The 26100-nt window shown below is 44.5% G+C and overlaps 1 protein-coding gene across 4 annotated transcripts; it reads left to right on the plus strand.

Annotated features, from left to right (window-relative positions):
• Positions 1-5848: 5848 nt before the first annotated feature.
• Positions 5849-25848, plus strand: LOC118362567 (hypermethylated in cancer 1 protein-like). Of its 4 annotated transcripts, none has more exons than XM_035743031.2 (2): positions 5849-6052; positions 14707-25848. In XM_035743031.2, the coding sequence occupies exons 1-2, from the start codon at positions 5993-5995 to the stop codon at positions 16930-16932; spliced, it is 2286 nt and encodes a 761-aa protein (XP_035598924.2). In that variant the 5' UTR covers positions 5849-5992; the 3' UTR covers positions 16933-25848. The 4 variants fall into 4 exon arrangements, with proteins under 4 accessions (XP_035598924.2, XP_035599095.2, XP_035599178.2 ...); XM_035743202.2 differs by having other exon boundaries at positions 5850-6052; positions 14723-21772; XM_035743285.2 differs by lacking the exon at positions 5849-6052 and adding an exon at positions 8420-8611 and having other exon boundaries at positions 14707-21772.
• The last annotated feature ends 252 nt before the right edge of the window (positions 25849-26100 follow it).

Genomic DNA, 26100 nt, shown 5'->3' on the forward strand with positions numbered 1-26100 from the left:
ACCCCCACTTTCTCTTCTCCCCTCCTCATCCAGTCCATGAGACCCCCGCCCTCTCCTCCTCCTCCAGTCCATGAGACCCCCCGCCTTCCCTTCTCCCCTCCTCCTCCAGTCCATGAGACCCCCGCCTTATCTTCTCCCCTCCTCCTCCAGTCCATGAGACCCCCACTTTCTCTTCTCCCCTCCTCATCCAGTCCATGAGACCCCCGCCTTCCCTCTCCTCCTCCTCCAGTCCATGAGACCCCCGCCTTCCCTTCTCCCCTCCTCCTCCAGTCCATGAGACCCCCCGCCTTATCTTCTCCCCTCCTCCTCCAGTCCATGAGACCCCCCGCCTTATCTTCTCCCCTCCTCCTCCAGTCCATGAGACCCCACTTCCCTCTCCTCCTCCTCCAGTCCATGAGACCCCCGCCTTCCCTTCTCCCCTCCTCCTCCAGTCCATGAGACCCCCGCCTTATCTTCTCCCCTCCTCATCCAGTCCATGAGACCCCCGCCCCTCTCCTCCTCCTCCAGTCCATGAGACCCCCGCCTTATCTTCTCCCCTCCTCCTCCAGTCCATGAGACCCCCACTTTCTCTTCTCCCCTCCTCATCCAGTCCATGAGACCCCACGCCCTCTCCTCCTCCTCCAGTCCATGAGACCCCCCGCCTTATCTTCTCCCCTCCTCCTCCAGTCCATGAGACCCCCCACCTTCTCTTCTCCCTCCTCCTCCAGTCCATGAGACCCCCCACTTTCTCTTCTCCCCTCCTCATCCAGTCCATGAGACCCCACCCCTCTCCTCCTCCTCCAGTCCATGAGACCCCCCCGCCTTATCTTCTCCCCTCCTCCTCCAGTCCATGAGACCCCCACCTTCTCTTCTCCCCTCCTCCTCCAGTCCATGAGACCCCCACCTTCTCTTCTCCCCTCCTCATCCAGTCCATGAGACCCCCCGCCTCGCTTCTCCCCTCCTCCTCCAGTCCATGCCCCTCCTCCTCCAGTCCATGAGACCCCCCCGCCTTCCCTTCTCCCCTCCTCCTCCAGTCCATGAGACCCCCCGCCTTCCCTTCCTCCATGCCCCTCCTCCTCCAGTCCATGAGACCCCCGCTTCGCTTCTCCCCTCCTCATCCAGTCCATGAGACCCCCGCCCTCTCTTCTCCCCCTCCTCCAGTCCATGAGACCCCCGCCTTCCCTTCTCCCCCCTCCTCCAGTCCATGAGACCCCCGCCCTCTCTTCTCCCCCTCCTCCAGTCCATGAGACCCCCCCGCCTTCTCTTCTCCCCTCCTCATCCAGTCCATGAGACCCCACGCCCTCTCCTCCTCCTCCAGTCCATGAGACCCCCCGCCTTCCCTTCTCCCCTCCTCCAGTCCATGAGACCCCCCGCCCTCTCTTCTCCCCCTCCTCCTCCAGTCCATGAGACCCCCGCCTTATCTTCTCCCCTCCTCCTCCAGTCCATGAGACCCCCCCGCCTTCTCTTCTCCCCCTCCTCCCTCCAGTCCATGCCCCTCCTCCTCCAGTCCATGAGACCCCCCCGCCTTCTCTTCTCCCCTCCTCCTCCAGTCCATGCCCCTCCTCCTCCAGTCCATGAGACCCCCGCCTTCTCTTCCCTCCAGTCCTGCCCCTCCTCCTCCAGTCCATGAGACCCCCGCCTTCCCTTCTCCCCTCCTCCTCCAGTCCATGAGACCCCCCGCCTTCTCTTCTCCCCTCCTCCTCCAGTCCATGAGACCCCCCCGCCTTCCCTTCTCCACTCCTCCTCCAGTCCATGAGACCCCCCGCTTCGCTTCTCCCCTCCTCCTCCAGTCCATGCCCCTCCTCCTCCAGTCCATGAGACCCCCCGCCTTCCCTTCTCCCCTCCTCCTCCAGTCCATGAGACCCCCCCGCCTTCCCTTCTCCACTCCTCCTCCAGTCCATGAGACCCCCCGCTTCGCTTCTCCCCTCCAGTCCATGCCCCTCTTCCTCCAGTCCATGCCCCTCCTCCTCCAGTCCATGAGACCCCCCGCCTTCCCTTCTCCCCTCCAATCCATGAGACCCCCTGCCTTCTCTTCTCCCCTCCTCCTCCAGTCCATGCCCCTCCTCCTCCAGTCCATGCCCCTCCTCCTCCAGTCCATGAGACCCCCCGCCTTCCCTTCTCCACTCCTCCTCCAGTCCATGAGACCCCCCGCTTCGCTTCTCCCCTCCAGTCCATGCCCCTCTTCCTCCAGTCCATGCCCCTCCTCCTCCAGTCCATGAGACCCCCCGCCCTCTCTTCTCTCCTCCTCCTCCAGTCCATGACCTTCCTCCTCCAGTCCATGAGACCCCCTGCCCTCTCTTCTCTCCTCCAGTCCATGAGACCCCCCGCTTCCCTTCTCCCCTCCTCCTCCAGTCCATGCCCCTCCACCCTCTCTTCCCTGATTATCCAGGTGGGAGTGAAATGTGAAAAAAACCAAACCACTTCCCCAACCTGCTCCCCCTCACCCCCCAATGGGCCTCCCAGAATGCCTGTCTGCTGACATCACTGAGCAGAGACCTGGCAAGCCAATCTCTCCCCTGCTCTGCTCTGCTCTCCCCTTCCCTCTCTCTGCTTCCTGCCCTCATGATGTCACACACCATATGGTTTTCAGCGAGTATCAAGCCGGAAAAGAGATTTAGTCGGTCAAGAGGAGAGAAAAGGAGGGGCGGAGCGGGTGTGTTGTGTGTGTAGGATACAGAAAACAAAGGTTGCTCTTCCCCAATGTGTGCTCTGTGAGTGGAAGGTAAAAGGAGAGAAGAAAAGGGAGAGGGGGTGAGAAGGGAAGGGCTGAGCTGTGTGAGGCTAATGAGGAGAGACCAGGGAGCAGAGACCACTCAGCGGACAGCCATGTGCACCACAGACGCCCAGCAGGCTGGCCTGCTCACTCACACATATTGGGTTTACCAATATACTTTCCCTGCATGATGGTCCACAGGAACCAACAAACTGTAGGTGCTGGGGCAGTCCTGAGGGACAAGACTGGCAGCTGCACACCTCTGGAGCTACCCCAACCAATGCCAACTTGAGTGATAAACGTATCAAACGTATACGTTATGATACATACATTTTCACACATCTGCAGTATGACTTTCAGAGACATTTCAATGCCACCAATTTACTCTCACCATAGCCATTTATTTGAGATGGGAATTCCATACTATCCCTGTATTATCATAAATCATCCATGAGTATTTCTAATTTGGATTTAATATGGCAAGATAATTGCTCATCACAGAATGAGGGTGGATTGGAATAGCGACCAAACAACACAACAGCTCAGGGAATTCAAATGACATGCCTTGCACACCTATCCACTAAAACTGTCCCAAAGCTGCTCATTACATTTAATTAAGAGATGGGTGTGATTCAATGTTGAGCCTACCGCTCAATCTCTGGTGAAGGGTTGGCTCTGAAGGGGGAGTGCATCTGGTAAGGACCGTGACCATGTCTGCAGGGAGGGTAGGAGAAAGAGATGAGCCTGAGAGAGAGTGAGAGGTGCAGACTGCCCTGAGAAAGAGAAAGTGGGAGAGAGAGATGATTGGAAGGTTGGAATGGGAGTAGAGTGATGATATGCTCATCTGGTGTAGGGTGGCAGGGCGCTAATCGCTAAGACGGCTGCAGGTGAACCATTCTATCCCACGGTCCCTGCCTCTCTGCTCTGTACTGTCTTAGACTGCAGCAGGCCACCTGCCAGACAATAATAACTTGATTGGGATGTTATTGGTCACTCTGAGTGCAAATTGAAACTAGGCGCTCTGAGCATTTGAGGGCTGGGGCCCTCATATCTCCTAACAACTGTCGGGAAAAAAACACTTTCCCTTTATTATTACTAACTCACGTTGGGTCTACATCAAGTTCAACATCCAAGTTGATTCAACCCTGCTCTAAAAACAAACATATGCAGCCCTGACATTTGTAAATACACTGAATCTACAAAACGTTAGGAACACCTGCTCTTTCCATGACAGACTGACCAGGTGAATCCAGGTGAAAGCTATGATCCCTTATTGATGTCACTTGTTTAATCCACTTCAAATCAATGTAGATGAAGGGGGGGAGATGGGTTGAACAAGGATTTCTAAGCCTTGATGCAAGGATTGTGTACGTGTGCCATTCAGAGGGTGAAGGGGCAAGAAAACTATATTTGAACGGGGTATGGTAGAAGGTGCCAGGCGCACCGGTTTGAGTATGTCGAGGACTGCAAAGCTGTTGTGTTTTTCACATTCAACAGCTTCCTGTATGTATGAAGAATGGTTCACCACCCAAAGGATATCTTGACAACCATGTGGAACGCTTTTGATACCTTGTAGAGGCCATGCCCCAACAAATTGAGGCTGGTCAGGGTAAAATGGGGAGCAACTCAATATTAGGAAGGTGTTCATCATGTTTTGTCCACTCAGTGTAAGTTTGGAGGTGTGTGGTTTAGGTGACAGCAGACCTTTTGGTGCCTGGAGCTTTTTAGCTGCTGCAGCTCAGCTTCTCAATGTCTGGTTCCCAAGTGTGGTTCTGGAGGAAGTGGCTCGCTCACTCACAGAATATCAATGAATAAAACGCTGTATTCCCAAGTTAAATTATTGTATGAAAATGTATTGAAACTAATAGATCCTTAGATGGCCCATATCCTTGTCTGGTTCCATTCTGCCCACCTCTGTGACCAAGGTTATCAACAGTTCATCATGGGAACCTGGAAGTGAGCGAGACAATACCTCCTCTCCTCCAGGCCGGGTGACTTTGACCACTCGAATGAAACAGCAGCCAGCAGCATCTTGAACTTGGATAATACCAAGAGGAAGACCCTCGATCAGAAGATTGTCAGCTGCTATTGTGATTGAAATACCACAACACACGTAGGCTGAGACATGAATAGGCTTCTGCCCGGTAAGTGTCCTACTGAATCAACATCTTTTGTCTAAAGAGCAGCAACAAGATAATGATGGTGAAATAATCAGGGATCCGTCCAGTGGTGTTCATAAATACCTGTAGCAGCTCTTATCATATTGACATGGTGTTGGTCAGACAATGGGAGGATTGGGTGTTGGAGGGAGCAGTCACAATCCACAGCAAGGCTTATGAAATCGTCTATAGGGAACGGTTGAGTCGTTATGATCATTAAAGATATGACTATTTTGGTCAGTCGGTGACTTTCAATCAACTAAATTGACTTTATCAAATGTCTTATGGAAACCTTGTTGATTTCTGTCATGCAAATAGGTATTTTAAAAAAGACACCTGCTACATATTTGGTAGTTTGACCTGTGTAAAACATTGTAAGCAGGTACATTTTCATATCAAATAAGAAGTTCAGACAAATTGGCATATAATTTCCTTTTCAAAATAACATTGTCTAAAATAGAAGGGAAATGTTAATATGAACACAATATTAACATCAATGTATCTGCTTTCAATAATGAATCAAATTTAGCAAAAGAAGGTCATGTTTTTGGTACAGTTTTAGATATTTTCCTAATTATGGCTTATATAGAGAGTTATGTACTGTGCCCGTCTTTACCAATGCTTGTGCCATTGAGGGAAAAAATATCACATCAAAAGTTCTTTACTGACGGGGGTGATGTATTCTATGAGCCATCCATTACACTGGTATGTCTGGTAATACAGTGAATCTGACAGAAGAAGTTCACATACAACTTGGAGTATGGAGAAAATATATACACTGAAATGGCAAAGCAAGTGTAATATCGATTTTTAAAAATTCCAAATAGAATATAAGCACAGTGCAAAGTAACGGGTTTAGCAGTGAGTGACGGTAACTTTAAGCACAAAGGCTGCTGCGCACATTACAACCTAGAAGGCTAACCATTGGGTGTCGCTGTGGGCGCATCCACCAGGCCATCAGCCCTGGTCTGATCCGACCTCGACCAAATCTGAAGAGGTGTCGATATAGTACTATTGCACGTGAGAAATAAAAGAGCGTGCGGGGCAGAGAGAAAGAACGAACTGTGATAGAGAGTATGAGAAAACAACGAAGAGGTTGGTAATAGCACGGAATTTTAGGCGAGTAAACTTGGAAGTCTGGATGGGGGAATCCCGAGGAGAAGATTTCACAAACGGCCACGACACCAGACATGAGTCCGAGGTGGGTAAATGACAGTTGGGAGAGAGCGCGCGATGGCCTCCGCTAGCCTCATGAATATTTACATAGCGTCTGCATACTTACCGCGACTTCAGGTGCATTCCGTCAGTGAAGCCAATACGAGCTCTCCTACTTATGTATATATTTATTGACTTTTTGAACAGTTGTCTGTCAGCTGGCAAGTATAGACTTAACATACCAGCACCTGACGCCTAAATTATATCGCATTTTAAAAGATTAATTATCCTGAGGTTGGTTAGGGGTAAATGTAAAACAAAACCTCCCGAGAATGTCTCTCAATCTAAAGTTACTTACTTTTCTTTGAATGATTCGAGAGAGGAAACGTTTCTTACTAATTCAAAACAAACGTGTTTCACTTAAGATGTTTGTGATAACGACAAAAGGACCATTTGCAGTGACAACGGTTTACAATTAGTAGCCAAAGATTGGTATACCTACAGTCAATTGGTAGAATAAATATATAATTTGACATATGCTCAGCTTCTAAAAGTTTTAGAACTGATGTAAATTAGAAAAGTTGATTGAGATGATTTTCAGAATGTCAGCCAACACTGCAACTAGGCCCATTGCTGTGTATTAAAAATAGCAAAGGCTACAATAATTTGTTATTGTACATGATCAAATTCAGAACTGTGTACTGTGTGTGGAACACTGAAATCACTGTAGGCCTGAAGACAAACAAAACTTCATAAAATACCTAAACATCAAAAACAGCTGTCATGATTAATATATATTTAACAAAATTATGAAAATGCAACATGTAAAGTATTGGTCCCATGTTTCATCAGCTAAAAACAAAAGATCCCAGAAATTGTCCATATGCACAAAAAGCTTATTTCTCAAATGTTGTGCACAAATTTGTTTAGATCCCTGATAGTGAGCATTTCTCCTTTGCTAAAATAATCCATCCAACTGACAGGTGTGGCATATCAAGAACCTGATTAAACAGAATGAAGAGTATCCGTCTGTAATAAAGTTAATTTGTGGGGGAAACTTATCCTGGCCTATACCCTCGCATGGTTGCACCCCTGCCCAGTCATGTGAAATCCATAGTTTAAGGCCTAATTCATTTTTCGATTGACTGATTTCCTTGAATGAAGTTTCACTCAGTACAATCTTTGAAATTGTTGCATTTTTTTGTTCAGTATATTGTAATTATTTTGGGGCTAATTTACAGTACAATGTAGGTACACTTAATCACCTTTTACTGCGTGTAGCTTACCCCAAACGTAGAGGTAGGTACCTTTTCCGCTTCCAAATAGGCCCACGTTTTACGCATGAAAACAAACAAGGTCAATGACTGCACTACTAGGCTACTATATAGTGTATGGTTGCAGGATTACCTTATAAAGATATTTGATGGATAAATATCAGGGGACAGAGTTCTGCTCTTCCCCTCCAACCTCTGTCAGTGCTCAGAGTGTCGCAGGATATGGGCCGTGGCAGTCTACTGTCAGCTCTTGTCTGCTTGTCTTTACCTGAGCAGGTGAGACTCATTAGACATTATGCTACAATCAGTAGACACCAAACTCTAACGATGAAGTGACTCTAAGTTAGCCAATGGGGGTTGGACTGTAGAATGTCACTTCCGTATAGGCTATCAACGGTTTACCCACTAGGACTAGTACACAATATCAACAGCACATTTGAAACTATCCAGTGGAGGCTGCTGGGGGGAGGATGGCTCATAATAATGGCTGGAATAGAGTCAATGGAATGGCATTAAAAACATCAAAGACATGGTCTCCATGTGGTTGATTCCACTCCATTGACTTCATTTTAGCCATTATTATGAGCTGTACTTCCCTCAGCATCCTCCACTGAGACGCTAAAAGGGCGTGTGTTAAAGATCAGTTTCAGTCAAATGGTATATGAATAAACCATCCATCATCTATCAGTGTGTAGGCTTTTTCCCCATTGGTCTAATTTTTGGCAATAAGCATTTTTTTATACGAGTATCATATGTCTCCAAACTGCAGTTCAGTGCGAAACTGTTATGGGATATACAATAAAGGCCTGTCTCTTTAAGACGAAGTCGCGATGTGTTGTGAAGTTCAAGTTGGGGTCAGTTGAATGAAGTTCCTGCCCTCGATTTTAACATAGAGTTTTATTATAGACTGACATCACACGGGGTGCTAAAACACTTACGGCGCATAGAGGCTCCATTATTGCGCGTTATAGCCTCGACACAAAAAATAGCCGAGAAAATTACTAAAATAAAACAGGAGGAAACTGATGCTGGACTAAGCACGTATTTTTTTTAAGGAGGGGGTGAGAAAGAGAGGGGAGGGGCAGATAGAGCGAGGGAAGGAGGACACAGAGAGAAAGAGAGAGAGAGAGGGAGGGAGGGAGGACGGAGAGAGTAACAAGAAATTCATAGCAATTAATAATAAAAAGTTTTGGCAGTCGTGCTTGGAAAACTGGCATGGTTTTTGGAGGCTGGCAGTTCAAAGTTGAAACGTCAGAAATTACTCCAAAAGACTGCTGAGATGATCATTAAGGGAGACTTAGATCGGATGGCAGAAGAGATCGGGCATCCAGGTAACGTTTCAATACCAGCTTTTTAAAGACCACTACAGTTACAGAACAGGCAAAATTATTGAGACCAAATATTGACAATATTTCACCTTTTAGCGATTTGAATGTGAACATAGGGGGTTTATCGTGGGTTCAGTGTTTGGTTAATGTTTGTGTATTTTGAATGCAAATGAGGAACTTTTAAAATCATTGTCATGTTTTCCTAATTTTGCGATGGAACCCATTAGTTAATAGATTTTTATTTGTAACAAGACATGGTTGCTTATGTGAGCAGCCTTTTGTTTGATTCAAGAATTCTCAGTCCCAACAAACTACGAATAGCCTACACAATTGTATCATGTTAAATGGATCACTGGACTAAATTCTATATAAACTATAACAAGGTAAGATTTATATTGGATTATTTGCTGTTAAGTAGGCCAAACCTATATGTCACCTATTGTCATCAGATGGTGTAGTTCAGTCTCTGGGTGTTCAGCATGAACATCCTCAGTCAGTCAGTGGTAGTAAATTGATGCAGTGGGTCTCGGTGCAGCGTTCACCCCCCTCCACCACAGTGCAGCTATAGGTCACAGCTCGCCTAACATCGGACTAATGAAGGGTTCATGGTGCTTCACATGGAGTTGATTCCATTTTAGCCAGAGCGATGACGGCTTAATCTGTTCCTGTTCTGTTCCTCTCCCAACCCCTCTGCACTTTGCTATGTCAACATTTAAGTGATGTCGTTTATCAAAACATCAATCACTAAAATATTGACAACACATTACGCACGTATAGGCAGATGTCATAGACTATCACTAATTTACAGCCATTTCAATGAAGTGTAGGGCTGCTTGAATTTCCGTTTGTACAATATTTGCGGAGATTATTTAATGTAGACTTATGGTTATCAGACTGAGATAACGACGGGTGACGCATTATAGAAGTAAGGGATGGTTTTATGCGCGTTGAAGTCTCGTGATTTGTCTAATGCGAGATTTAAGATACCTAAATCATGTATAGCATGTCGTTTTGTTGTTGTATCCTATCTTTAAAGAAAATAGCATATAAGCCTGAATAACAAATTACTTCTCAAATTGTCAATTTCTTGATAAACGATGTATTTAATAAGATTTTAGTATTTTATCTATAGCCTAATGAACGCATTGAGTAGGAATATAATTACATTTTCTGAAGAAGTTAACAGGACTCAGAAGTAGTCGAGTCTATTTTGTTAAAAGGGCAACTTTGAGTTTGTAGGCCTAATTCCCATCTCGGTGTGTATTCAATACAATCTATTGATTTAATTAAGACATGGTTGCACAAAACTAGACTTATGTTTTACAACTTTACAAACTTTACTGCAGGCAAAATACCTTTTAAAAAAGGAGGCACATTTTTAAAAATAAGATTTGTTGGCCTATCTCATGCAAGCTAGTGGTGACAAGGAAACTAACAGCCAGAACATATTTTAAAACAAATAAAACATGTAAAACCTATAGCCTGTGAGTTATTTTTTAGGAGGCCCCTTTAATAAAGGAGATCGTGTGCACTTGTCTCCCGTCGGGATTATGAATGGAAGTCTGGGGGTCTCTATTCTAGAGAGATGAGGCGCGCAGATCGCGAGTTTCAGCATTTGAAATGTCCCTGATAAGAAAGTCAACGACATAGCCTATCAAAACCATAACAAAGGTAAAGACAAGGTTGTGTTGATAAGGTGGCAGCCTCGTTTTGACGGCTGTCTAAAACTACTCACTTTTCTAGCCTTCTGACTATAAAAAGCAAATGTCTCTGGCCTTATCTAAAATTCGAGACGTCTCCATGCACTGCTTAGGCTAAGCGCAGGAGACCCACTCCTTAGGCTACTTTCAAAGCCTCAATTGTAGTTGTCATTAAATAAGGTTTCATGCTCTACTGCGTTTATACATCCCATTCACAAAAAGTTCGTGCCACGTAAGGCTTTAGAGCTCAGTGTCTCACTGTTTTTTCCTTGTGGTTTGACAGCAATGTGAACAGCAATGATATATACTATTTCACAGCATGAAAACAAACAGTTGAACTATTTCTCCAAATATTTGTTGTTAGTCGAAACCTCTAAATACATTAATTTAGAATAGACTAAATAAAGCATAAATAAAACAAAATTAACATTTAATTTGCTATCAATAAGTATGTTTTCTTTGCAACGTTCATGAATTATTAAGTGCCTTAAATAGAACATTCTCAAACGAAAAAATACTACACTGATTAACATGTTAACCTATATGCATACAAAGTCGTTCTCTGAAAATCAGGCAGGCAGAATGTGTGGATGGGAAGTGTGGAGGGTGTTCTTAACTCAGAGCAGAACCCCTCAGCCTAAACTCAGCCTCAACCCCAAACCAGAGCAGTGACAACACAGACACAACACGGGTATCATGGATACCAAACTGTCCCAAAGGTGACTCAAGTGCGGTTTTCAAAGAAGTCACCCTTATACCAAATATAGCATTCACCTCCAACCTCTTTTGTGATGATAAATGGTTCACATTATTGTAAAACATGTTTACTAATTGAGCAGAGAGAGAGAGAGAGAGAGAGAGAGAGAGAGAGAGAGAGAGAGAGAGAGAGAGAGAGAGAGAGAGAGAGAGAGAGAGAGAGAGAGAGAGAGAGAGAGAGAGAGAGAGAGAGAGAGAGAGAGAGAGAGAGAGAGAGAGAGAGAGAGAGAGAGAGAGAGAGAGAGAGATGATATTTGAATTGTGAACATAACCGTCCACTGAGATGCCTTTTAAGACGTTTGATTGGTTTAGTGGATTAGAGAGATGTCTTTGATAGGCAGACAAGGGGATACAGTCACTCTTAATGCATGACTAAGGTTTTTAATAGGCCTACATTATTTATTTTGGTCACTACTTTCTTATCTTTTACTCGACGCCTTGAGAGAAAAAAACAATGTGCATATTCTACAAATATTCGACAGACAGTTCATTCGTTCATTCTAACTGGATGATCATGCTAATAATTTGAATTCGTTTTATTTTCACTGAACGCGTTAAATGTGTTAATATTATTTTTGTAATTCATATACCCAAACGACGCTAAAAATGGCAAACCCGCCGTTACACATAGGCTACAAGCGCTCGTGTGTGTGCACGTGCGTGTTCCTGTGTATACTTGTGTGACATGATAACGATAGCAATCAAACAAACGGAAACGAGCCCAAACAAAGTATAGCATCATTGTGCCATACACGCAAGCCCACTCTCTTGCTGCTCGTTAGACAGATGAGATGCGCAAGTAAATGGGATAGTTTTTCCAGAATCTAAAAAATGAAATCATAACTTATAAATATGCCTGCTATATTTTTCCCTCTACCATTGAAACATTTAAGTAAAACCCTCTTTATAATTGAAGGCTGGCGTCCCATAAGGTGGTGGCATGTTTCTCGACGCGCATAAAGGGGACAGTGTAGCATAGAGCTCTGTTTCATGCCGCCTTTCTATTCTCTCAGGCCGTGTATAGCGTGTTGTGACAGAACAAAAGTGTATGGTGCGCTCCCATTCACCCTGGGGAAACATCCGCGCCTGTCCAAACCTCATGCGTAAAAGCCTATGAGGGCTGCGCCTTGCGCACAACGCACCAATCGAGTAGCACAGTGCCTAGATATATAACTGAAATCCTTCACGATGTTAATGTATAAGTTACCCATCGCTTTGAATATCAATTCTCATCTGAGGCATATTGAATTACCTGTTCCTTTTTTTGGATTTGCTCCTCATATCGTGGAATTTCTAGTAAAATACGACCTGGGAGAAATGAAAGACAGCAGCGTTTAAGAGAGCAGCAGTGGCAACCTGTAAATGGTTAGGTTATTATTATTATTACACCAAAACGACACCATTTTTTAAATTGCTACATACCTTTTGGGTAATTCTAAACATATCACCTCAACAACACCGCAAACTCATTAAGACTGAGGTGTGTCTTTAAACAATAGGAATGGAAGGCTATGGGACAGCCAGGATATACAACTCTGTAGAAGAACCACATACACTGCTTTTCTTTAGATGGATCCCTTGGTATGTTTATGCGTGTTGTGCAGTGGGCTTGCAGGGCCTCCATGTGGGCAGAATAGTGTCTTAAGGAGGCCTCAGTCGGTAATTAAATGTCCACTTTCAATCTCATGCATCAGTCCCTCTGACTGGGGGCTTATAGTCAATGAAATCAACAATAAGAGGATGAACTTATGTCAAGAAGACCACGGTCGGACATATTTATTCAGTTGCTTGTTTCCCCTCAGTGAGACCAAGCCCTTGGGGACAGTTCCAAACTGTTTCATCTCATCAGTAAAGTATCCTCAGACTCCAATGTTTGAACAATACATCCTGCTAAATTTGTTCAGTTAATAATGTTTACTTAAGCATTAGTACAACAATACACAACTTTGTGTGTGTGTGTGTGAAGCATTTGTGTCCATTACAATTCCAGAGTTAATCTCAAGTTAAAGCATTGGAGCTTTAAAATGTCTTGATTTACATCCTGTGTGATCAGAGTTCCTTATATGACTGGGCCGAATGGGAGCTCAAAGACACATCTTTTTTTGGACTCGTCCTCTGCCTCCACAGGGTTACAGTATACCTGCTGTTCATCATACTTGCAAAATGTTCACTCCGCTTTGTTTAAAACACTGCACACACCACCTCTGGAACATTTCTTATGGAAGCCGGCAACATGAAAACATATCCATATCTGTATCTTTATTTTTCTCACTCTCATCATTTCAGTTTAGGAAGTGAATGTGTACATTTCAGTTTAGGAAGTGAATGTGTACATTTCAGTTTAGGAAGTGAATGTGTACATTTCAGTTTAGGAAGTGAATGTGTACATTTCAGTTTAGGAAGTGAATGTGTACATTTCAGTTTAGGAAGTGAATGTGTACATTTCAGTTTAAGAAGTGAATGTGTACATTTCAGTTTAGGAAGTGAATGTGTACATTTCAGTTTAAGAAGTGAATGTGTACATTTCAGTTTAGGAAGTGAATGTGTACATTTCAGTTTAGGAAGTGAATGTGTACACTTCAGTTTAGGAAGTGAATGTGTACAGTTTAAGAAGTGAATTACACTTCAGTTTAGTGAATGTGTACAAGTTTGAATGTGTACACTTCAGTTTAAGAAGTGAATGTGTACATTTCAGTTTAAGAAGTGAATGTGTACACTTCAGTTTAAGAAGTGAATGTGTACACTTCAGTTTAGGAAGTGAATGTGTACACTTCAGTTTAGGAAGTGAATGTGTACATTTCAGTTTAAGAAGTGAATGTGTACACTTCAGTTTAAGAAGTGAATGTGTACACTTCAGTTTAGGAAGTGAATGTGTACATTTCAGTTTAAGAAGTGAATGTGTACATTTCAGTTTAAGAAGTGAATGTGTACACTTCAGTTTAAGAAGTGAATGTGTACACTTCAGTTTAGGAAGTGAATGTGTACACTTCAGTTTAGGAAGTGAATGTGTACAGTTTAGGAAGTGAATGTGTACACTTCAGTTTCTGATAATGACAAAACCACGTCAACTGCTGTTCACTTACAGCAATAGCTCACTTTTATAGAGTAACTCCTATGTGTCCTGCCTTTACTGTAAATCTGGAGCCTATCTGTTCATTTCATCATTTTGATTCATCAAAACCAAGTTAAGTAATGGGATACAGTGGCAGAGTTCAGCTAATAGCAGGGTTGGGGTCAATTCAAATTGAAGGCGGTCAAATTTGGAAGTGATTTTAATTTTAAAATTCAAAAATGTATTTAAAAAAAAATAGTTTATGCTCCTCAGTTTATTGGGAAGTTATTGAAAATGGATCCTGTTTTTTTTTTCAAATTTCAAATAGTTTTTTAAAGTTTACTTCCTGAATTGACTGCTTTAAATTCGATTTGAAGATGTAGATTTGAGTTCACTTTATTTATTTCTAGTATACGGATGCCAAATCAGACCCTTGTCAACAATGTGCTTCGTTTTTAAATGTCTCACTTAAAGAGATGAAAATAAGACAAAAAGTAATTGGGGAATGTGCCACAATATTATGCAAGCATATTAGGAAATATAGGAACTATATACAGTAGATATTGACTGGCACTGCATGACGTTTACAGATATCTGCTGTTTTAGGTGGCGGTCTGACGACGATGCTCCATGCCATGGAAGTCCCAAGTCATGCTAGACACCTCCTCCTGCAACTCAACACCCAGCGCACCAAGGGCTTCCTGTGTGATGTCATCATCGTGGTGCAGAACGCGTTGTTCCGAGCCCATAAGAATATTCTGGCCGCCAGCAGCCTCTACCTGAAGTCCCTGGTCGTCCATGACAACCTCATCAACCTAGACCACGAGATGGTGAGTCCCGGGGTGTTCCGGGTCATTCTAGACTACATCTACACGGGCCGTCTGACGGAGGGAGACCCCAGCTCCCCAACAGAGCCCAACCTGGGGGCCGTGCTGGCTGCAGCTAGCTATCTGCAGCTGCTGGACTTAGTGGCACTGTGTAAGAAGAAGATGAGGAGAAATGGGAAGTACCCTCTCCGCCCCACTCCTGCCTTTCTGCCCTATGGGAAGATGGGCCCCAATAGTTTGGGTTTAGGGGGAGGGGGCAGGTATCGGGTGTCCACCCCTGTTATTCAGTCCTGCTACCCAGGGGGAGTTGTGAACACCCACACGCCCCGCGCCCCACCACTAGAGGAGCTGCCACCCCACCCCCATGCCACCCATGCAGGGGAGTTGTATGCCCCCACCTCCTCTCAGGGCCCTCAGGTGTTCCCCTCCACACCCTCAGCCCTGCCTGCCCAGCCCAGCCTGCGCCCAGCTCACTCTGACAGGAACTGCTCCCCCATCTATGGCCTGGACCTCTCCAAGAAGAGCCCCAACTCCCAGTCCCAGAACACTCCCTCCCACCCCCACCTGGCCCACGCCCTGCCCCACCACGATGAGGAGCGGGAGGGGGGGCTGAGCGGCCGCACCAGCCCAATGCCGGGGAACAATGGCGGGGCCTACCCCACAGAGAAGATGGAGACAGCTGATCAGGCTGGGTCTCTCCCACCTCATTCTTACCCCCACCTTAATAAGCCCCTGGGGCCCCACCTCCACCGCTCCAGCTCCCAAGGTCCAGACCACTACCCCTGCCCCCTCAGCCCCGACACCCCCACAGAGGCTGGAGAGCCCAGCAGGGAGATGGGCAACATCTACCGCTGGGTGAAGCATGAGCCACTGTCATACACAGCTGAGGATGAAGAGGATGACGAGGATGAGGAGGAACGGGGTGGAAACGGAGACCAAAACCACCAGCATCACAACCACCATCACAAAGCAGGGGAGGAGAGCGATGATCGCTACCGTAGGGTGGGCTGTGATGGGGAGGAGGAGAAGAGTGGCTCAGGCAGTGAGGGGACAGGCAGTAGTGAGGGTCGACCATCACCCACAGGGGCCATGGGGAGGTTCCACCTACCCTACGAGCCTGAGAGCTTTGGGGACAACCTGTACGTGTGCATCCCCTGTGACAAGGGCTTCCCCAGCTCTGAGCAGCTCAACGCCCACGTGGAGACCCACACAGAGGAGGAGCTGTACTCTGGAGGGGAGATGGGCAGCAGCAACCCCAAAAACAACAGTAGCAACAGCAATGGTAACGGCAGCCTGAACAGCCTGGAGGGGAAGTCCAGCCAGAGCCTGACGCCTGGGGTCCTGGGGGAGATCATCAGACCCTATCGCTGTAACTCCTGTGAGAAGTCCTACAAGGACCCGGCCACGCTGCGCCAGCACGAGAAGACCCACTGGCTCACACGGCCCTACCCCTGCAGCATCTGTGGCAAGAAGTTCACCCAGCGCGGCACCATGACCCGCCACATGCGCAGCCACCTGGGACTCAAGCCCTTTGCATGCGATCACTGCGGCATGCGCTTCACCCGCCAGTACCGCCTCACAGAGCACATGCGCATCCACTCCGGGGAGAAGCCCTATGAGTGTCAGGTGTGTGGGGGCAAGTTTGCCCAGCAGCGCAACCTCATCAGCCACATGAAGATGCACAGCAGTGGGGGGGGCGGAGGGGCTCTGACGGCCGACGGAAAGCTGAAGCTGGACTTTTCGGAGGGGATCTACCCCCTGAGTAAATACGCAGCAGAGCACCTGGGGCTGAAGCAGGAGAAGGCCTCTGAGCTGCTGGCAGAGCATGCCATGGAGAGCCTGTTCCCGTTGTCCAAACTGGCAGCCGAACACCTGCGCCTCAGCCACCATGACAAGATGGATGTCCTGGGGGTCCAGGCCCTTCCCCCTCCCCCAGGGTCCCTCTCTGACTTTCACTCTCGTACCATTGAACGCTACTCCCCCAGCTAAAACCCTCTGACCAGTCACCCCCAGCAAGGCCTTGGCTACCACACAATCCTGTGGGCACACAACTTAACTTACAGTATTCTAATGTCATTCACCTCAACTCCATCAGGATCTGCACCTCAGACTAAGGCCAATACTTGGCCTAAAGAATGCCCACAAACTGTGTAGACTCTTATAAGTGCCTTTCTTTCCTAAGTTTGCATTATATGCATTTTAAAGACCTTCCTAGAATGAGAAACGTGCTATTTCTATTATATTTTGACCAAGGAATACCCACTCAAAACAGTGTAGTGTTTATGTATACGCAAACCACTGATCCAAAAACAAATTGAGAACCAAAGATCAATTTTTCTTTGTTTTTTGTACATAATGAAAAACCAAAGAAACTGTTGCCAGAAAGTGTTGTAATCTGACCCTACACCTGTACTTTTGTACTACTACTATTGTAATTGTACATAAAATGGGAAAAAAGCACATATGGACAAGATTCAGGGCTCCTGTCCAGAACTGAAAGGACTGTTGGACAAAAGAAAAAGCCAAAGCTTTGGGATTTGCAATTGATTGGAACACTTTTTCTTAATTTCGTTTTTTGGGGTACTGGATTTTTCTGTCTATCTCCCTATCCAGTTTTACGCCATGCTCCAGCTGTTCTAGTCACGAGGGAGGGACTAACTGAAAACAGCATTCGCTCCACCATTTAGGTAAAGTTATCTGTGCTTTGTTTTTCTACCGTTGTTATGTACTCTGATCATGATGTTGTGTACAGAGAGACTGATATTAAGTGACAGTAATAGTAGCTTAATGACTTGTACACTCAGTGCCATAACCCTTTGAACCCATAACCTCTCTTTATTCGTATTTTTCCAATCATATTTTGACTTGCTTCCAGGTGCCTTCAAATTGTTATTGAGAAAGTAGCGAGTAGCACAACCCTGTGATCTCACAACTGGGACGCATCATGGTGCATACCCAACTGATGACACGCCAATCCTTCTCCATGGCTTCATCATCCAGTGATGTGGAGTGTAGACTAAGAATGGGTGTTGCCTGTGACGTTGTGTAATATACTGAACAAAGATATAAACGCAACATGCACCAATTTCAAAGATTTTACTGAGTTGTAGTTCATACAAGGAAATCAGTTACTTGAAATAAATTCATTAGACCCTAATCGATGGATTTCACATGACTGGGCAGGGGTGCAGCCATGGGTGGTCCTTGGAGGGCATAGGCCCACCCACTGGGGAGCGAGGCCCAGCCAATCAGAATTAGTTTTTCCCCACAAAAGGGCATACCCCCTCAGATGATTCCGCAGGTGAAGAAGCCGGATGTTGAGGTCCTGGGCTGGTGTGGTTATACGTGGTCTGCGGTTGTAAGGCTATTTGGACTTACTGCCAAATTCTCTAAAACAACATTGGCGGCAGTTTGGTAGAGAAATTAACAGTATGGCAGCTATGTTGGGCAATTTCACGCTCCCTCAACTTGAGACATCTGTGGCTTTGTGTTGTGTGACAAAACTACACATTTTGAAGTGGCCTTTTATTGTCCACAACACAAGGTGCACCTGTGTAATGATCATTCTGTTTAATCAGCTTCTTGATATGCCACCCGTCAGCTGGATGGATTACCTTGTCAAACTGACAGGGATGTAAACAAATTTGTGCACAACATTTGAGCGAAATGAACTTTTTGTGCTTATGGAAAATATCTAGGATTTTGCATTTTGCGTTTCTATTTTTGTTCAGTGAATTTACAATGGTGGGTACAGCTATTCAACTCACCAGAGGAGATCACAGAGAGGCCATCCAAGTCAGTGCTGAGAGGCTTGAGTCAATTACTCCTAATCAGTCTCTATCAATAGCAGCAATTGCTCTAACACAGATGATTCATCAGCACTGACAATTGTCCCATTCTGAGCATAAATAGTACTAACCACGTTGAATCCTTTTGACCCATAGTAGTCTCAGCTCTGACAGAGGGCTGTGCTATCATTGACAAGCCAAAGTGACTGCTCCGCTGCTGCCTTAATACACACACACACACACACACACACACACACACACACACACACACACACACACACACACACACACACACACACACACACACACACACACACACACACACACACACACACACACACACACACAGGGACTGGGAGCTGCTAATGTGACGACGTTGTGAACATGAGAGCTGGGCGCTAGCTGCCTCTGACAGTGTTCTGCTCGTGGTGCGGCGGCAGGCCGCGCTGTCTGTGTGGGTGAACAGCACAGCCCAGCTGCTGGCCTCCCAGTCTTCCAGTAATCCCTGTGAAATCTCACATTCTCCCTGACAATTCACACTGTCTGTCGGCCTGACGGCCCATTTCATGCCTGCCATCCAGCCCCTCTGATCCACACCATAACAAGACACCCAAGCACTGCCGAGCCGAGTCCTACATCTGCCCTTCCCTGTCTCCTTGCTTAGGGGGCTATCAAACATGGCACAGTACAGTACAGTACAGTGGCACGTCTCTATCAACTGATGAGCACTTATGGGTTTGGGGTTGAAGGCACTTATTGTTTTGTTGTTAAATGTTTTAGAATGTTAATTCCAAAGAGCATGCTGGCTTATTATTTGTCTATGTTGTCGGACCTTATGTCCGATTGGAGTTTGTTGACCACTATAGTGCCAATGCCAACCTCAGTAGGTGAATGTGAAGACTAAAGCCATGAATGCACTGTGATAGACTTAGTGAATCTTACAACCTTAGCTTGGAGACTGAGACAATGATCCCTACTATTGTGGGATTGTATTAATGTACAACATTAATTGAAGGGTTTTATTCTGTAACATAATGAGCATATCAAGGTGTTGTTTTTCTGTCACATATTTTCTTTCTTGATTTTGAACCAAAGCAAAGTGAAACTGGTGCTTACCTCAGGACTGAACCCAGCATGGGGACGCGACGCTTTAGCTACACAGCAACCAAACAACACATACGTACACACGTACACACTTGCGTACATGCAGACAGAGACACACAGACATTTACATACATTTTCATTTTTTATTTTGAGGGGACAATAGTCCTGTGTTAAACCTGTGGTTATTTCATTGTTATGAGATGTTTTACTTGTCTTACAATTTTGTTGATAACATGTGATATTAACATTTTCCTCTTATTTTAATATGCTGTGTACATGTTCCTTTTTACTGACCTAATAGAGGGTTTGTAGGGGTTTGACCAATGACATTATCTTCAGAAGGAAAAGTCAAGCTGGTGATTTTGTCTTACCTTTGGAAACAAAAGTGTTAACTTTAATTCAACAGAATATACACATGTAAATGTTGATAGGGCTTGTAAGACAAGACGTAAGGCAATACCTCTGGTTCCAAAGAAACGTATATACTGTCTATGTGAATTAGGTCTTTTATTTTTCACCCGAAGCCGCAATGTTTAGTGACGTGTTTGGTTGCACACCAGGAGTGATGTATTTCTCAGTGTTTCCCTAAACAGATAAACAGTGGCTGGGCTCTGAGTGGATGAAAGCTATAGCCTCAAGTTGTTTGACCCATTTCTCTGGAGGAGGCTTTGTGAGCTGATGATGAATAAGGCTGTGTGTATTTATACACAAACACACTTTAAGCCAGCTTGTTTTGGACTGCAGGACATGCAGGGGTTCCCAGCAGCCTACGTGAAACACAAAAATCCACACTTGGCTCCAAAGTTCATTTAGAAAAATTGTCTACATGGAAACTGTATGGGCACAGCTGTTTTGTTATAACATAAGAAACTAGTTTAAATGACATGTGAATTGACAGGGGCAGTGGACAATATCAATCTTCGATTTATCATGGCAGTATGAGGTTGGACCACAGACATGTGAAGCCCCATAGACGAGAGGGAACAGCCCATTGGAAGTTGATGTCAATGGTGGGAATATAAATCTCTCCTGCTCGTTCTGTCTCTCATTCATTAGTTCACTCTCACTGAAAGTTTATCTCCCGTTTCCTTTTCTCGCACCGTTAAAACAAGAAAGAAATAGTTTCCACTGAAACTCCAAATCTGTACAGGAAGAGAGAGGCAGATAATGTCCAGCGTTACTGTTCTGAAATTACATTTGGGGGGCAGAGTGTGTGTGTGTGTGTGTGTGCGTGAGTTTAAAGGGGGAAGTGTTGGTTTGTCTGTTTGTGTCCACATGCTATTTGAGTATATGAATGGCTGTTAATGTATGCTCTGGGAATAGTTCTGGTGTGAAGGAGAGCAGAGGAGTGAAGGAGCAGGAAGTGAACTGTTGGCTGGGCCTTAGCGTTGAGCAGGATGTGCAGTGTGTATCTGCTTGCAGACCGATAGAGACACAGATGAAGATTGGGAGGGAGTAGGGAGGGAGAGGAGCATGGAGAGCTCAGCAGGGTGGACATAAGCCCATTGTTTAAATATGAAAGACTGATCTTAGTTCTAAACCTCGCCATTCAGAAAACATTAAGAGCCTCCCTATCTTTTTCCCTTCTTCCTTCCTTTTATTTATTTTAAATGTTTTAAAGAGTAAACCCCTGTCCACTCTTATATTGTAAAATGCATAGTGTGCTCTACTTTCAGAAATCTCTTAACAAATGAAAGGTCTAATGAAGCTGTTTTTATTTAAATATTACATCCTTTCTGGGTATTAATTAAGTACCTTACTTTGATTGTTTCAATCTAAATTATCCCAAAAAATAGCTTCTTAGCAAAGAGCAATTTCTCAAGCAAGTCTGTCTGGGAGTGATCTGAGTAGGGAGGGGAAAATTGAAAATTAGCTGTTATTGGCAGAGAGGTTTGGAATTCTCTTTCTTATTGGTCAATTAACAACAACAAAAAATGTTTGAGCATGGCCTTATTTCTATTGCAGCATATTGGATCACTGTCATTCATATTCCATTCACCCAGTTCAATGTAATGTGATAGGTTTAGGCTACTACATGATAATCAAATGTTCCCTATACCCATCATGAGGTTGCTACAACCCAGCCTATGAATGAAAGTTTACAATGTAGGTGCACACAGGTCGAGAGAAACATTTGAGGTGACACTTGCATGTATCTAGCTGATCTAGGATGTAATCATTAGTCCAACAGTTGCAAACGAGAGTTTCTATTGGACAAATTCATGTATGTTTATCCTCGTTTCGTTTTTTTCAACAGAATCGGCAGAATGAATACACCCCTGATCACGCGTAAACACAGTTCACTCTGATAGCAGCCATATTGTATTCCTTCTCACATCTATGCACTCTCCTCCTCTCACCTTTTCCCTTCACTTGTGGACTTCAATGCACAACACATCAGCTGTCTGTGACCAGGCGAAGAAACCTTTCCAAACCATATCAGAACCGCTACACACGGTCCACACTGTTGTCACCACATTAGCTAAAGTAACGTCCTAGTCAACATCGCTAATATAATTTGTTAGTAAACCTGCTACAATCAAACAGTACGTTTACAATGTACAGTCAGTAAGCAGTTTAGCACTTACACCGATGGGCCCCGGTGGCAATAAATTAGTCAAACCAAAAGCTTACCTTGAATGGGAAGAGTTCCAGTGTTGTGTTGGATAGTCATAGCCAGCTAGACAACATAGCATCCCTCTGTTTGAGCAGGTTGTTTGAATAGGCTAAACTAGCTAGCTGCATTTGCTAGCTTAGTAAGTGAGCCTGAAAAACATTACAAACTCTCTATCTCACCACATTGTATGCACTGCAGTGTTAGCTAGCTGTAGCTTATACTTTCAGTACTAGAATAATTATCTGATGCTTTGATTGGGTGGACAACATGTCTGTTCATGCTGCAAGAGCTCTGATAGGTTGGAGGACATCCTCTGGAAGGTGTCATAATTACTGTAAGTCTATGGAAGGGGGGAGCACCATGAGCCTCCTAGGTTTTGTATTGAAGTCAATGTACCCAGAGGAGAACAGAAGCTAGCTGTCCTCTGGCTACACCATGGTGCTACCCTACAGAGTGCTGTTGAGGCTACTGTAGACCTTCATTGCAAAAAAAGTGTTTGAATCAATTATTTGGTGACGTGAATATATTTTGTATAGTGTTATCTAAAAAGGATAACTTTTTAAATGTTTTACCATTTTTATTTTTATGAAATTCACTGAGGAGGATGGTCTTCACTTCCTTCTCTGAGGAGCCTCCACTGGTTCCCAAAGTGGACCGGGTTGAATTATAAGGGAAGGAGAGACTTGACACTTTCATTGGCCTTTATTACAAGCAGCTGCTTTCCTCCATTTATTCCCCCAAACTGCACTTTTCTGGAAAATTCATTGAATTATAATTTTATTACCCTCGTGACCCCCTAAAACCCTCCTCAATCGCCTTTCCTCTCGCATGTTGCTTCCTCCTTGTCCTCCTTTTCCTCTCTCCCCGATCCAACCACTGATCTCCCACTTTTTCTTCCTTCGTTACCTCAAAGCACTGCTCTCACCTCCGTCTGTCTCCCGCTCTCTTCTTGACACTCAGCACAAACCACTAGCCCACGCCGCCAACCCTCCTCCTCTACTCCTCCTTCCCTACACCTCCTCTCTCCCATGATCAAGTCGCTTCCAGTTGTTTTTCCTGCTGAAGAAGACAGTTGTCTAAATGTTTATGCGAACAACTACTTTATTTTTCTTAACACCCTGATCAAGTTCCAAAATGAACTTCAACATTTGACGACGTTATTATGTGCTTGCTTTTCAAGTCCAGAAGTATTTTTCAAAGGAATATAAGAGATGGAGAGCATCATTATTGAGGAAACGCAGGATAAGACGAGAAATGTTCAGAGGGAAATATGCTAAGAAAGATGCCAGTAAAGTAAACATGAGTGGATGAAATTGCACAATTGAGCCAGACCACAGCTCCACCAGCCAAGTCATGTGCTGAGATGGATAGGGAGAGAAAGAAATAGAGAGAAAGAATGAGAGAGTTGAAGTACCAGTCATAGCTTAAGTAAACAACGTAGAAAAAACTGAGTGGCGGTGAACTGCTGCATCGTCAGGTTTTCATGTTGGCGTCTCAGTCTGGGTGCCCTCAGCATTGGTGTCTTCTTACCAGGCCTTCAAATCATCACCCAGTCTCCACATGACAGAGACAGACAGTCTTTGTTGAAGCAGAGGAGGGAGTTGTGGCTGGTGGCTGCCCCATGTCTTCTTCAGTGTGTTTTGCTTGGAGCGTTCTGTCTCCACCGGGCAGTGAAATAGTCAGACCGCAGACCTGATCAACAGACAAGACAGACTACGAAGACACCGTTTAATCTAGAATATCATATTGCCGTTTCTCAAGGCTTGACTCTATTAATATGATTCATTTACGGTACTTCTCCTAAAGTGAATTGACTGAAACAACAAACAACTTAACAGGAAAACACAACTATTTTGGTTGAAAATAGCAGTTCAGTTTCGGATCTAATCTGGGGTCTAATAGTCATGTATGAGTACACAGATACACACAGACACAAACAAAATGCAGACACACGAACAAACACACAGCTGGATGGCAGACTGCCCTGTCACTGTTTGTGACTGGCTGTTCCAGATTAGATCAGATTTAATTAGGCTTCCCTGCTCCATTTGGAGTGTCAGTTCTTGTAGAAAAAGTCATTACTAAAGCAAAGGCAATGTTACTGACGGCCTGAACTGAACACACACTGAGACGCCTGCCAGAATGTCATAGAGCCGAGGGTCCACACACTCCTAAACTCACTGCCCATTTACATTAAACTCACACACACAACCAATTTGATCCCATATAGAAATGGTGGATTTGGTCCATCATCTGATAAAGATTACTGGGGTGATTGAGGTGGAAGTAGAATTTGAATTTGTGGTTGCAGAGTAGGAAAGTTCAGCAGGTATGTAGACTGAATAGGGATAGACAGAGTAGGAAAGTTCAGCAGGTATGTAGACTGAATAGGGATAGACAGAGTAGGAAAGTTCAGCAGGTATGTAGACTGAATAGGGATAGACAGAGTAGGAAAGTTCAGCAGGTATGTAGACTGAATAGGGATAGACAGAGTAGGAAAGTTCAGCAGGTATGTAGACTGAATAGGGATAGACAGAGTAGGAAAGTTCAGCAGGTATGTAGACTGAATAGGGATAGACAGAGTAGGAAAGTTCAGTAGGTATGTAGACTGAATAGGGATAGACAGAGTAGGAAAGTTCAGCAGGTATGTAGACTGAATAGGGATAGACAGAGTAGGAAAGTTCAGCAGGTATGTAGACTGAATAGGGATAGACAGTGTAGGAAAGTTCAGCAGGTATGTAGACTGAATAGGGATAGACAGAGTAGGAAAGTTCAGCAGGTATGTAGACTGAATAGGGATAGACAGAGTAGGAAATTTCAGCAGGTATGTAGACTGAATAGGGATAGACAGAGTAGAAAAGTTCAGCAGGTATGTAGACTGAATAGGGATAGACAGAGTAGGAAAGTTCAGCAGGTATGTAGACTGAATAGGGATAGACAGAGAAAGGGGAAGACAGAAGCACTGAACTTACAGTAAAACAACCAATTGACATCAGATATGATTCTGTCTCCAGGGAGATAATGGAACTTTATTTACCAAACAAGCACACCAGTATTTTTTTATTTTATTAATTTCGAATATAAACATTTTTTCAAGCGCTTTCTTGAAAATATAAACCAAGGTTTTGAATAGAAAACAATACACAAAAAAACTAACAGTATTTTTCTACTTGACATGGTCAATATTGTTCTTATTTTGCTTTAGTGAAATGAATGTATTTATTGCATGTCTAAATGTTTCATAGGTCATTGTTTTGTGTACATTACAATTGTGTCTTAATAAATCATGTTTGATAAGGCTTTTATTTTTTTTAAGCCATTGTGAGAATTGTATGTTTTTTGTTTGTTTCTATACTCAAAATCAACTTGGCAATAAAAATGAATTGCATAATGGTTTCACAAAGCGGCTGTCTTCTCATTTTATTTTTCTAGTCACTTTTAAGGAATGAATCCATTCAAATCAATAAGATAGTCTTTCAGCACCAGGGCTCAATTCAATCCGTAGCGCAGAATATCTGCATTCTAGCACAGTTCACATTTAAAGGTCATTTCTGATTGAGCCGACATATGCAGCATTTACCGTGAATGCGTCTCTGCCACCACGGTCGCATTGCCTTGAATTGTCAATCTTGCTATAAAGCTGATCTT

The sequence above is a fragment of the Oncorhynchus keta genome, chromosome 1 (genome assembly GCF_023373465.1).
Source record: "Oncorhynchus keta strain PuntledgeMale-10-30-2019 chromosome 1, Oket_V2, whole genome shotgun sequence".
Classification (NCBI taxonomy): Eukaryota; Metazoa; Chordata; class Actinopteri; order Salmoniformes; family Salmonidae; genus Oncorhynchus; species Oncorhynchus keta.